General features: G+C 38.4%; 1 protein-coding gene across 1 annotated transcript in view; it reads left to right on the plus strand.

Annotated features, from left to right (window-relative positions):
• Positions 1 to 5,922: 5,922 nt before the first annotated feature.
• tprg1 (tumor protein p63 regulated 1) overlaps positions 5,923 to 15,335 on the plus strand; it is a 37,971-nt gene continuing 28,558 nt past the window's right edge. The window contains exons 1-2 of the mRNA XM_061737013.1: positions 5,923 to 6,342; positions 8,630 to 8,721. Of these exons, the coding sequence (XP_061592997.1) occupies positions 6,127 to 6,342; positions 8,630 to 8,721 (308 nt within the window). The 5' untranslated portion in view covers positions 5,923 to 6,126. The remainder of the gene's footprint in view (positions 6,343 to 8,629; positions 8,722 to 15,335) is intronic.

Raw genomic sequence — 15,335 nt, forward strand, 5'->3', positions numbered from 1 at the left:
CTCGCCATCTGCTCAGCTCTGAATGCAGGGAGACCCTGCCATAGCTAAACACAGCTAAAACCCTGGCCCCTCTATCCACTATATCATCACTGTGTTCCATTTTAACTCAGTCTCTGCTCTTGGATCAACTTCTGGTTGCTGTAGCAATTTTCATGTCTGAAATATCTATTTTTTCTCTCTCTCTATTAAAGTAGAATGAGCTTCAAAATATAGAAATTAAAAAAAGAAGGTATATCCCCATTCAATTTAAATCTTTAAATCTGGACATTGATAAAAAATAAATCTGATCCAAATCTTAAAACTAGGAAACTACAGCCTCAGATGAACAACAATGTATAACTGCGTCATTTATTTAACAAAAACTAAACCTGACGTCTCCTGCAATTAATTGGCATTTTTTTGCTTAATATATATATTTGATTTTCTTGCATATGTATATATATATATATATATATATATATATATATATATATATATATATATATATATATATATATATATATATATATATATATATATATATGACCTATAAAGTGAGCATCTCTATAGAATTAGAAGTTTTAGCAATGGAGTATCCAGGTGAGTGTTAATACAATACCAACAAGGAAAGACATCAGCAACGATCTTAGACAAGCAATTGTTGCTGCTCCTCAATCTGGAAAGAAGTCATTTCTAAACTATTTGGAGTCATCATACTTCAATGAGAAAGCTTTTAAGATTTTTCAAAACAGTCATCCAAAGAGGGAACATTACCGCATCTTCACCTTTCCAGTAATCAGTTAACATGTTAAATTATACATTTCATTGATAAAAAGAGACTGCAGTATTTTTTGGGGAAAGAAAGGGTCTCTTCCTTCTAAAAATGACATGGCAGCATAGCTTAACTTTTCAAAGCTACATCCGAAGCAACCACAAGCCACAAGACTTCTGGAACAAGGTCACTTTGAACAGATGAAACCAAAATAAAGTGTTTGGCAGCAGCATCATGTTTGGGAAAAGAAAAACAAAACAACTAAACACAGCATAAAATCACAACCACTTTAGATCAAATTTTACAAAACCAGAAACTGAGGCTGAACAATGTGGACTTGTTTTCTTGCAACAGCAGTACCTCATCAGGTCATCAACAGAACAGCCGCACACTCACGTTTACTCCTAGACACAAGTTAAAATCACCAATCCAGCTGACGTGCATGTGTTTGGCCTGGAGGAGCTTGGTGGAAACCCAAGCTCACATGCAGAGAACGTGCAAACTCCACACAACATTCAAACTGGGATATTTCTATCTGTGACGCAAACACTGCTGATTGACGCACCAAACTGCTTCTCTCTCTGAGGCTGGTAAAGATCACTTTGCTTTTTTCAGGATTCCTAATGAATGGGTTTGCACAACATTAACAGTCATACCGACACTGAAAATGTCACACCAGATTCTCATCATATAGCATGTAGTTTAGTCAAAACATTGCTAATTTAATTATTAAAAACTAAATATACGTAACCTTGCATTATTCAGACCTTTATGACCAGTGCGTGAACATTGAACATGGAACGGATAATTACTACTAATATATATCTTATGTAATATTAAAAATATATTTGTGTCTGTCCTCTCTCTGTTTTTCATCCTATCTTTCCAATTTTCTTACACTTCCCAGCTGTCCTATGGCAGTAAGGCAAAGCAAGTTTATACTGTATGTATTACTAACGTAACACAGTCTTATCACTTAGTCTTGGACAGTCTGAGTGATGCCAGCTGTTCAGATGTGCAGGTTTCTGTGACGTGACAGTCTCATCTTTGAATACAATTATTTAGCTTTCCATCTTTTGCTCCACACAACTTTACATCATATTGTATTTAATGTGCCATGTTAGCCATGTTACATAAAACCTCCACTTAAAAGATGCCCCCTCCACAGAGAAGGATGCCGTGGAGTCTGTTGACTGATGTTACCCTGTTGAAGCAGCTGCTATGAGGAACGCTTTGAAAATGAGCAGAGCTGTTGAAAGTGAAGCTGTTGTACTTCATCCATGAGGTTTTGTAACCGAGGCACGTCACAGCAGTCACTTTACTACAACCAGAACATTGTGTAACCTTTTTTTATTTGAGATCAGAAAATAATCCCTAAAAGACCCCATGTTATAGTAAGCACTGCTATTTTTCTTTCTGTCTGTAAAAGCATCAATTAGACGTTAATTGCAGACTGGTGTGTAGATATAGACTCCTAATAACCCTGGTTGGCCTCTAGGTGGTGCTGTAATATGAGTTACGTTAATGGTTTATTAATCCATCTTTACAACTCCCAGGTTCATTTGTCACAACCCGCAGATTCTTACTTTTATTTGTATTTACTCACTGCTTTCATGTAATGTGTATATTTGTATATTTACTTCATTTTGTCACCAAACTATGTTGAAATTGTGTGTGTGAAATGTACCTTTGTTATGTCACATATAATATTATTAATAGCAGTACACTGGGACACACTCACTCTGTTCTATGAATCTGTTAGAGTTTCAGAAATCTGGATTGTTTTCACTGAAGAAAATTCTGGCACATCCACTCTTTAATTTGATCGATGCATTTGTTACATGTTTGAATTGGATCATAGTCTCCTGGCGAGATGGTTATACAGATAGTGTGTCATCTGCAAGGGTATGGTAACACAGTTTCTTTTGTTTTTTTTTTCATAATTTGGTCGAGTGGGAGCATATACTGTATGGCAGCACGGTGGCTTAGTGGTCAACAATGATGCCTCCGTGGCCCGGTAGGAGTCCTTCTGTGTGGGGTTTGCATGTTCTCCCCGTGCTTGTGTGGGTTCCCTCTGGGCGCTCTGGCTTCCTCCCACAGTCCAAAAACATGCATGTTGTGTTAACTGATGATTATAAATTGCCCGTAGGTGTGAGTGTGCCTGGTTGTTTCCGTCTGTATATGTGGCCCTGATGGACTGGCGACCTGTCCAGGGTGAACCCCTGCCTCTCTCCAGCAGACCCCCGTAACCCTGCAAAGGATAAAACGCAAAGGATAAAACGGGTATAGAAGATGGATGGATGGGAGCATAAAGATCTTAAACAACAGAGATCCCAGAATTGAACCTTGAGGAACTCCACATGTTATTTTTGTTAGCTCATATTTGTAGTTACCTAAAGTAGGTTCCCCCTTATGATCCAGGTCCTGCTCACGGTTTATTCCATCTTAAAAGGGAGTTTTTCCTCGAGACCCTTCTCCCATTATGGGACTTTTTTTTTTAACTTCCAGTTGTTTTGTTGTTTTTTTTATATTAACTCGGGAGTCATGTTCTGAGTCTCTGAAAAGTGCCTTTTAGAAATGATTTGTAATGTATTATAACATACACTATATAAATACAGTTAAAATGTTTTGACTTGAATTGTTGCATGTACAATAAGAATTACCAAATGGATAATTTTTTTGACCAGTATCAATGCATTTTATGATAACAGGAGATGCATACAGACATTTTGCAGATCTGTCAAAACCCTAACAGCAACAGCACAACCCTCAGTCATGGTGGTAAATTGAGATTAAACTCACGAACAAGCAGAACGTGGAGAAACTGAAACTCCAAGTGCCCACCACGACACACAGCAAGATAGGTGTTTGGCTTAAGGTTTTTCTCCCACTAGGGGAGTTTTTACCTGCCATTGTTTATGTAATAACTGCTCGGGGGTCATGTTCTGGGTATGGGTCTCTGGAAAGCGTCTAGAGACAACTCTGTTGTATTAGACGCTATATAAATAAAATTGAATTGAATTGAATTGAATAGGATTTATGTAATCCAAGCATAACAGCAACAAAATAGTAATTTTAATCCAAACCCACACTCATGAGTCCTTGCGCACAGCTATAGTCACCAAAGGGCACGCTCCACCTGGTCACTGCTTATTCTATATCAGGGTTCACCTAGACAGCTATTATGAATAATCTAAACATCTTTCGGCAGACTGTCATCATGGGTTTGCTGTCAAGTTTGTTTTTTTTTTGTTTTTTTTTCTTTAAATCAAACCTTACTGAATTCACTCAACAGTGGAACTTTTCCCAAGAGGAAGGCTGAGCACAAAATAATGTATTTTAATGATGCTTGTCTGCATTCACAAATCTGTCATAAGGGGACATTTTAACAGATTGCCATATTTTTGATTAATTGTGAATAATGACGCAAAGTCCTGCATCTATAGAGGATTAACATTTCAAATCACTTGACATGCACATGTAAACCCCTACAGCTGAAAGAGGTGAAAATTCTTATGATAATCCTCACTTCATGGAGCTACAGGTACTTACAGTTTGATGCATCTACCTTTTGGTTCTAACAAAGCATGTATTCACTGAGTTCTTACAAGTTACTCCTAAAAAAAAAATAAATAAAAACAACTTTTAAAATTCCTTTGTTTGTCTTTGTTTAACGGTTTGCTTGCAGGGGCGTCACTAGGGATTTTGGTCCCCATTAAAAGAATCTTTAGAGGGCCCCCAACACAGCGGCAAAATGTTTTGATGCTATTTTACATACAGTGATGTTTTTTCAATGGTATTTTTGACTATCATTACCATATTTGTGAAAGAGGAACAACATGACAGTTGACATGTAAACTAGGGGAGGAACTGAGCTCTCTGAGTACTGCCTGATCCAGTCAGACTAAACCATTTTACATAAATAGAGAGGTGTTGTTGTTTCTAAAAACAAATAAAGTTATTGTTAACAGGACATTGAAAATAAAAACTTTGGGATCATTTGTTAGTTAATAAGTGTTGTAATTTTTTCTGTCTTATCATTTCATTGTCATTGGTGGCCTCTCTGGGCCCCCCTAAATCATGGGCCCCTAGAATCCGCCTATTTCATATTTCACTGGTTACCACAAGCTTCCTGTTTTAACATAGCTTGGCTCAAATTCTAATGAATGCAAATTCTAATGAACTCTAATGAATTGAACTCGTCCATTCATTTTTATTTCAGATTGGTGCTGCCAATGACATCTACAATGAATATTGCCGGTGCTGAAACAAGGACAACCAAGCTGGGCCGGGACCCTTCCCTTCCCTGACATGGGGGTCAGTGGAAATGGGCTCCCATTTGGGGTCAGCTACTAGTGATCATTGGAGGAACTGCACATATTGGGACTTCCTAAAACGATGTGAGCTGTTATGCAGCCCTACTAATTATGCTTGACATGACATCTAATCATGTCTGTGAGGAAGACACTAGCGTAAAATATAGGAATCAGTCTACTTGTATAACCCCTACCCCTAAAAACGTTGATATAGTAAATTCTAAACAAATCAGAGTACAATGATTTGCAAATCTTATAAATCTTTATCTGATTAATGCCACCCTAAAACAATAAAACGATACAATTTAAACAAAATGAAACTCAACCATTAACATGCAATCAACAATCAAAATGACTAGATAACAAACTAACATGATACTTTCTTATAAATAAGAGTTTTCTGTTGTTCATTTGTAAATTAATATATGTAAAAATATATGTAAAAAAACTTTAAAAAAAATGCACAAACAATTCAAGTCACGTCCCTGCAGACTGAGTCAAAGATGGTGGTGGGATGGCAACATCTGCTTCACTGGCTTCAAAATAAAAGGCAAAACAAGCCTAAACGGCTGTAAATAAGTGTGCAATCTAAGTCATCAATCACACATGATTTAAACAGATCATTGAGGGAATAGTTGCATATTCTGGGATGCTGTAAACCATATCTGCAGAGATGTGGCTCCACCGCCCTTAAGGCTGATTTATGGTTCCGCGTTACACCAACGTAGATTCTACGGCGTAGGGTGCGCGTCGCCGCGTAACCTACGCCGTAGGCTCTGCGTCGATTTAACGCAGAACCATAATTCAGGCCTTAGAATATAAAAACACGCACCACGCGGAACAAGGAAGTGTTGCACCTGTGCTGCTGCCTCATTATCCTCATGTTTCTGTCACAACTCAACTTTGTAGCAAACTACACTTAAGTTTCGATACCGGGAAAGTCGTTTATCTGTTAGGGGAGAGAAACATTTTCTTGTTAAACAGCCTTTCCGCAGATATTCAAACATCCACATTAGTGTTTTTATTTTTTTAACAATCTTCGTAGTTTTGTGGAAGCCTATGGATGAGGATGAGGCTGCAGCTGCAGCTGCAGAGCAGCAGGAACAGCTGAGCTCGACCTCCGGCGGACCAGCGGACCCTCCGCCGGCCGCTGGCCGCCCAGCAGGCGCGGAGAGCCGGGTGTCGGGCTCCGCGACCCCCCGCTCCCCCCACGGCGGCCCCGCCGGGGACTCGTGCCTGGACCTGTTTAGAACCAGGAAGTTTTTCGTGCTGCGGGTAAAGATTTCTGCCAACAACTCAAATGTTTTAATGTGTGTCGGAATTACGACACGCTGGGATTGAGAGGAAAATGCTAAAACTTTAGATGGTTGTGCGTTTATGAGAGTAGATATGTTACAATGTAGTTACTTTTCTGCATTTATTCATTGACTGACATTTAGCAGATCCGCACTCCTTCCATTCATATGGGCCAGAAACCATTTGGCTACCAGGAACTAAGTTTCGTTCTGTACCCAAATGTTTATTTATTTATTTCAAAGCTGACATTTAGCAGAAGTATCCTGCAGATGTGGCACAGTTTCATTCATTCGGGCCAGAATCATGTCACCAGGAACCAATTTCACTTTGTGCCTGGGTTTGTTTATTTATTTATTTAGAGGTTGATATTTAACAAAAAGAAACCACTGGTCTGCTGTAATTCAGGTTTTTCCAGTCATTTGACTGCCATGAACGGATTCCAGTCACTCAACTTTTGCCCAGGAGAAATATGATACAGCTTTTACGTTTTGGCTTAAAGGTTCAAATTTAATCAATGCCTGCATATACATTTTGGTGGTGATGAACATAACTTAACCCCTGCTCAAATTCAGGTGCACAACACCTTTCGAGACTTCAGCATGGAGATTTAAAAGTAGTATGTGACATATGAACACGTGAATGTCCCTAAAGTCTCATGCTGTTGTTGCCTTTGTTTGTGTTTGCAAAATACTTAAGCTAAATTCTACATGCAAAAGAGGTGTCCATTAGGGATGGGTGGTATGGACTAAAAAATGTATCACGATAATTTCTGGCATTTATCCCGATAACGATAAAAATGACGTAAAAAAAATACTAATTCAACTCCACCTTTTTAACTATAAATCTATCACCACATTCAGTCTTTGGAGCCCCCAAATCACGGCTCTAAAAGAATACTAAATGCTACTAAACTACACCAATTAAATTGAATTAATAAAAACCAATTAAATTAGTACACCTGTACTGCAAAACTGTAATGACTCAAATGAAACAAGTTTAAAATATAAATACAGATTCAACATTTATTCAAACTGTATAGCTTAAACAGTGGGATAACAGTGCAAACAGCAAAAGTACCATTGTCCTTCAAGTTTTCTTAGCTTATAAAATCACAAAGTAGAAAAAAATACAACCTGATAAATAAAGAAATAGGACAAATAAATAAAGGGTCATTGAAAAATAAAATCCAATCAGTGATGACCTCTTCTAATATAAATAAAATGTGCAAATTAACCTGTGGTTGGAACATGCCACAAATTAGGCTTTACACAAAAACGTCATCAATGGGAATTTATCGTTTTTACCGCGAGATGACAAATTCTTACCGCAGGGAATTTTTTTGACGGTATATCGTGAACGGTAAAATATTGCCCATTCCTAGTGTCCATTACACAAAAGCAGGTAATCTGTGAAAAGTCAAACTGATCTCATCCCGTTGTCATGGTTTCAGGATGGCTATGGCTGATCAGATTTGAAGTTGGTGTGTCTCAGATCAAACATGTACAGACAGACAGACAGACCGACTTTGAGATGTGTCATCAATCAATCAATCAAATTTTATTTATATAGCACCTTTCGTCCAGGTACATGAAATACAAGGTGCTTTGAAATTTTGATTGAAAAATAAGCATAATAAACAAATAAAAACTGGGAGACCAAAAAGATAAAAACTGGGAGACCAATGCACCCTGACATACAATATAAAACATGCACATTCATGACACGTGCAGTCTTGACATGTGTCATGAGGTGAGACCTTTTGGTATTGACATTTGGCTCTTCATCACTACTCCTGAGCTGTCTTTTCGTAAGTCAGGGTTCACCCCAATGCTTCAAGCTTCAAGGACATTTTCCTTCTCAAAAAAAAAAAAAATGTCCAGATCTGTTCTGTTGGATTACACTTGGGTCATATCCCCAAATCGGGACCAGCCTTAGATTTCTGTACGATTATCGGGAAACCCCAGCATAAACTCCTAATCTTTTTAATTTCTCCAATTTGGCACTGCAAAAAATTAACCACAATACAATGACACAAAAACATTGAAAACAAAAGAACCGTGTAATGAAATGTTTCCACGTGGGCTCAGATGCCTAAGATGACTAGATAGTCAGTTTTTCCAAGTGATGTTTTGGTTTATTGTGAGTTTCATCAGACATGCTGACATTTTCACATTCCTGCTTGCGCAGAGATAAAGCTTTCCAAGGACTTGTTGTGATTGTCACAGTGTAAAATGAGAAAGTGACAGCCGTGCTTTTGTCTCCTCAGCCGGGCACTCTCACCCAGGCCATCAGGGACGTGGAAGCTCTGGTGAACACGGAGGTCGACGGCAGCGTCCACGGTATCTGGCTGATGGCAGAGTGAGTTCACCACATTATTCATGTCACCATGCAAACAGGAATTTGCACCAAGCAGAAGAAGCTACATTAATACCACCCCACCCACTTAAACTATGGACACCTGTTTGAACACTTAAAGAAAGAAACCTAGAATAAGCATGTTATTGTGACCAAATTCAACAGAAATCCTTCACATAATCCAGTCTTTTAATGCTGTGAGTTATTAATAGTTCATGCCCAAACAGTAATGAATACCCAGCAGCGTTGGTTTTAAAGGGTGTCAGACAACCCAGAAGGTTTTTGTGTTTGTTTAGGTGCAGTGTCCAAAAAATACATAAAGACGGACGTCACAATGTCACACAGCCCAAGCTGATACTGGTAATCTAGCTGTTTTGTCCAAAGCTCAAAGTAATTTAGTTTATGTTTATAGAGAGCAGAAAAACCTGCAGATAGTAAGATAATTGAAACCAAAAGGACTTAGATAGATTAGATTTGTTTCAGGTACAGTCAGCTGATGACTGATTTACACTGCAAAAACTCAAAATCTTTACAAGAATATTTGTCTTATTTCTAGTTAAAATGTCTCATTTTTAGTCAAAAAATCTCATTACACTTACACAAAACAAGACTCATTACCAGAAAAATAACTTATTTGGCAATTTTCACCTGTTTCAAGTAGATTTTCACTTGAAATAAGTAGAAAAATCTGCCAACGGAACAAGATTTATCTTCTCATTACAAGCAAAAAAATATTGTTCTATTGGCAGATTTTTTCTACTTATTTCAAGTGAAAATCTACTTGAAACAGGTGAAAATGAAAGTTATTTTTCTGCTTATGACTTGTTTTAAGTGTAATGAGAGTTTTTGACTAAAAATGAGACATTTTAACTAGAAATAAGACAAATATTCTTGTTAATATTTTGAGTTTTTGCAGTGTAGAGAAAATTAAAACTGCATTATTTAAAACATGCAGATTAGCAATATCCTTTAAAGGTGATATATTACACCTTTTTACTCTCTGTGACATGTATTGGTCTGCTCATTTGCCTAAAATGCAAATGAGCCTCTCCAGACGACAAACAGCCTTTCCTGCTTCCACTGAAAACGTTTCAGAGGGAAAAAAGGCTTCCGGATCCAAAAACACAGCGGCTCAGGCGTACATGTCAGAGATGGAGTGAAGCCACGGAGGATGAAGAGGACGAGGAGGATGAGGATACCCCTGAGTGTGTCTGGAGGGGATGATGGCCTGTCACTACATGGGAGAGAGACCGACGCAGCTACCCGGCTGAGAGTCCTCCCACACACACCCTGACCCTGCATTCACACTGAAAGCGTCACAGGCATCATAGGCAGCCGGCTGCCATTAATTTTCTATGAAAAAGCGACAGCAGCAGAGGCACCAGAAGCAGCGGGAGCAGCGCGTCAATTTGAATTTGAAAAATCTGAACTTTATGCAAATGAGCAGCGGTGACGCCGAGGCAGCGTCCAATCACAGACCAGGATTCCCGAAGCGAGAACCCTCAATGCAGATTGTACTTTCATGTACACACAAACGTACACTCATTCACATGAATACATGATCATAGCTGTGCACTAACAAACTTATTTTAGCAGGAATTAATATATTTCATCCACCAGACATTTTTGCTGATTTGACTGCCGTTTTTACCTGAACTGCTCACGTGAAACATGTATCTGATGTTGAGGAGCTGGATGGTCCCAACGATTTTATTTGCTACATTGATCCAACGAAAAATAATTAAGAACCGTGCTTATTGATCACAAAACACAGTTTAAACATCATGACCAAATCCGCTCTGACCCGGTGTGTCAGTGTTCACCGCAGACAGACTGCAGCTTCACCGGGACCAACGATGATGGTTGATGTTGATCCAGGACCAACCTGGTTAAGGAGCATCAAACTCACTCTTATCTACGCAGAAATAACGCTAAAATATAAAGAAGGCTTCCCAAAGTGTGATCTATGGTATAAAGGTTAGTAGGTAAATAGGAAACTGAAGATGTGCACGCTGTATATAGATACAGTATGTGTAGACTGTTCCCTCCAGTTCTGCAGTGTAGTTTTAGCCCCGCCCACTGCAGCTTTAGCCCCGCCCACTGCAGCTTTAGCCCCGCCCACTGCAGGCGTCCACAGTGATGCAGTTTTCCGTATGAATCTACCAAGCAGCGCGATGCTGGCGTCAGGAGATTTTTGACGCTTTCAGTGTGAATGCAGGGTGAGTGGGGCCTACGTGAAGCTGAGGAGACGGGCACAAGGCTGTAAATACAAAACAATAATCAAAACTATTATATAGGAATCCTGAGGATGTGTAAGTGTGCACAAAAAACAAGTTCAGTTCACTTTCTCTGTTAACGGTTCATTTAGGACTTTATTAATGAGGCAGACAAACACTGTTAACTTTACAGGGACATTAAGGAGAGACCACAAACATAACCATGAGAAGTTGTATATTTGAAAAAACATTTCCATCATTCGTTGGTTTGTCATGAACAGTTGGAACTGAGTCCTCTATGAATGTGATGTTACAGTAGTTGCCAATCCAGCTTCGTATTGGCCCGGGTTATTGAAGCAGCCCATGAAATTCATCCACAAGGCACTTTGATGGCACTGAATGCAATGTGTTGGTGTTTGCCCGTACAGCCATCAAACGAGCAGTTCACATTCAAAACACTTCATTAATCCGTGGAGGGAAATGAACAAACTAAATATATTTCAGTTTTAAATGTGACAAGTCTATTAACTGCTGCTCATGGAAACAACAACATGACAAATGTACAAAATCATTTAAGTCTGTGCAGCCACATAACACACATATATGACACACACATGTGCCATCAATCAATCAATCACCGTGCAATAACAATAATAACAATAATAACAGTAATTATGATAACATCATCATATGCTGTGACAATGCACCTTCCAATCATCATATCTACCTCATTCTGCTGCACCTTTCACTTTTTAAAAATTGTATAAATGTTAATAAGAGCTGTCATCTGTCTATTACCTATTTACCTATTTACGGTAGAGTGAGCAATAACAACCGAATCAAACTCCATGTCTTGTCTGACCTGACCTGGCCAGATAAACGTGATTCTGATTCTGATATAACACACACCGGAGGACATTCTGCTGTGGAAGACTATTGGTTGTAATAGCTAAGTTCTGGTGCGATAAAGAGACATGACCAGGATATGATTGACTTCATTTCTCCCATCTGACTTCCACGTCGTAGAGTAACACACTCAACACAGGCCGAGCAGTTTAATAATAAGCTTTTATGATCCGGTAGACGTCTCGGATACCAAACTTTCATGCTCAATCCTTAAAAAAGTTAATATTTCATAATGTAAGTTTCTAAGGTTTTCACATGCCGGCAGTGATCGGAGTGCAGATGTCCTCATTCATTATTCGCCATTACTTTGACCTTTTTGTGAGGAAGTGGCTGCTTCTCTTAAGGTTCCCCTCTGATAGAAGTCTTGTTTTTAATCTTGATAATATGTCTGTAACCTTGTTTTTTTTTCCACTTGTCATTAGCCATGTGAACAAAATCACCCAATCAATATCATTCATCACAATTAAATAAAAGAAAATCCTAACCACATGCAGGGCGAGGCTTTACATATGATTTACATGCACTGTGAGGAACCAAGGAAATAAGCTGGTGCTCCAAACAGACCAGGTGTAGACGAGAGTAACAAGACGGAGAAGAAGCTGTTTACTGTGTTTTGTTCTTGTTGCAAAGATGACCTACCTGACGTAATCCGTTCATGGCTGTGATGTCACAAAATTCTGTAAACTTTAACGTTTTACCCACACATGTTTCCCTACAACGGAAGTAGATTCGGTTCAGTAGGAAACATTGCAGTGTGGACTTCATCTTTTTGAACTGCTGGTTCCTAAATTTGTACCAAATCATCTGGTTCCTTTCCAACTATTCACCCCGGATGAATAGCTACCTGTCTGCCTGCAGAAACGGCTGCAAACAAGCACTACTGTTTCATGTGGGAGTCCCAATGCAAATGATCCATCCAGGTTGTTGTTACCAAACTAGTATAGTAGAAGAACCACATTCGAGGTAATACTGTATGCAGAATCTAAGCCATTTCAAGTTCATGAGATTCCCTTTAGATTTCAAAACTTACTGTTTTCTGCTGGAGTGGGACTGTAAATTCTTCCCATGAAATACATCGTGCTGCGAAACCTCAATCAACATCAACAAAGTTGGAGGTCTCAAATAACTGACGTTTAGTCCAAATATAAATGACATGAAACCAAAACTCCCCAAAAACCCTGAAGGTCAAACAAATGGTGGTTATCTACCTAAAATGTTGCAACAAACCCTGAATACTGAAGTCCAACCCAAACCAAAATCACTCTTCGCTCAAATTGCATCTTGGAGCACTCTCCAAAAAAGTAAATCCCATTCCACAATTACAAATGTCAAAATGTCAAACTACTTCAGAAATGTTTACAGCCTTCTACACGAAAAGATATGACTGTTGACAGATGATTTATTTAGTCAGAAGAAATGTGCAGGAGAGTAGACCTATATTAATTCATGTGCAAGATCTTTGAGTGATGACCTGCTGCTGTCAATTGATTAGAATACCAGAAATTCCTGAAATTTGACCTTGCTGAAGGTGTAAATCCGGCTAATTTCCATGTTTGTGCTGTCGCAAGGTTAAAAGGACGATGACACATACAGCCCCTCTGGAGTGATGTATATATGTTACAACTCACTTGCTCTGTCCAAGGAATAATCACTCCAGGTTATCTTCATTTTATGGCGAGATCTGTATTCGGTACACATTAACAAGAACTGTAAATACGGAACAAAATATGCACGTTGATTCACTTCCCTTTCAAAGCTATCAACAGAGAAATTCTGTTTTTTTACGATTTTACTCCATATAAAGGAAATTGTGGAGCTTATTTTTAGAAATAAAAATGGAAGAAGACATTCAGAGTTGGTTTAAAAGGTATTTTTGTTCAACTGGTTTTCTTTTTTTAACCTGAAAAAAAGGTTTGAAACTATATATATATATATATATATATATATATATATATATATATATATATATATAATATATATAGTATATTCTAATTCAAAGTAAATGCTTGATAATCAGTTGCATTAACAGTACAAGCCAGTTAAAAAATTAATGTCCCAATTCCGTCCTGAAGCACATTTTTTGTTGAGACACAATTATAAGCTAAAAGATTGTAAATAAAATAAAGTTAAGTTAGATTATAAATAAAAACTCCTTCTTGCTCTAATTAAAACTGTTGCTGACACCAACTATCCTGACATGTTCACAGTCCACTAGTGATGACAAGAGGCGTCCGCTTGGTCCAGACCTGCGGACCACAGACTCTTATCTAATGAGTTCAGCCAAGTGCAAAGACACTTGGGCCTTTTTGCTGTTTATGTAAACTTGTTTATTCTTCTACGCTCACATGCAAACAGCTTGTTTCATTGCTGATGAGTCTTTTCAGCTTCAGTTTTAATCATCACGCATTTGAACATTTGGCTTTTGTGTTGTTATAAACAGCAGATCCATGTGTGCACGTGTGTGTGAACACAGACCAGAAAAATAGTATATGCTTGTAAGATACAGCAACCATTTGACCCGAGGCAAACATCTGACCCACAATGGCCAAATGTTTTACATTTTCTTTGAACTGAGTGCACAACATACCCCGATGGTGGTGATGAAAATATGTGACTCCTGGTCAGTATCAACGCTCAGTTTTAGTCCCATTTTATATAACTGATATGATGGCATTCTGATGAACCGGCATCCCGTAATATTCGCTAACACTGCACTGAATACCAACCTTAAATAAATGGACCACCCATAGAGTTACTGCTCCTATTATTATGTCACATGGCAGATTCATTTGGGTAATCAAGCAGTATTATTCACAGAGGAGAAAAAGAAAAGAATATCAGTAGAATGATTTTAATTTATACATCAGACAGAATGACTTGTCAGCAAAAATATTGACAAGGTTATTACAGAAATTCATAACAGGGAACAAAAGATTAAAAAAAAAGGGATAAAAAGGAAAAGAAAAACCCTGTATTCCTGTTACAAACTGTTATATGGGAATAAAGCATCACAGACAAATTTCAGCTGGCCTGTCGTCCCCTTCCTCCCGTCTCACTGTACTTGACCAAGACTGCAGCTTGTACAAATGTCATCACATTATTTCAAGTTACACTCTCATGAAAGATCCTCGTTACGTTTACTCGGAGCACAGAAAGTACACGTTCAAACACTCCCTGGTTTAATCTTTTGGTTGTTCTGTTCAGATGAAACCTCCTAACATTTTGAAGTTTCTGGATAATGCTAGAAAAGGACTTTCTGCTTTTCGTGCAGCACTTCGTGGAGCCGCTCAGTGACCAACCCGCCTTTATTCATGTCCGAGGAACAGAGCTCTCATGTTGGCCTCTGCAGCTCAGCTGAGCATGGAATCACTTTAAAGCAACATTTTTGTTTCGTCTTTTTTTTTTTTTCTAATGTTGACTTTTTATACTTTTTTCTGACCAAACATTAGAAAAAACTGACAATGTTTTCATAAACCGATCAAGTAGTTTGCACAT

Source organism: Cololabis saira, chromosome 13 (assembly GCF_033807715.1).
Source record: "Cololabis saira isolate AMF1-May2022 chromosome 13, fColSai1.1, whole genome shotgun sequence".
NCBI lineage: Eukaryota > Metazoa > Chordata > Actinopteri > Beloniformes > Belonidae > Cololabis > Cololabis saira.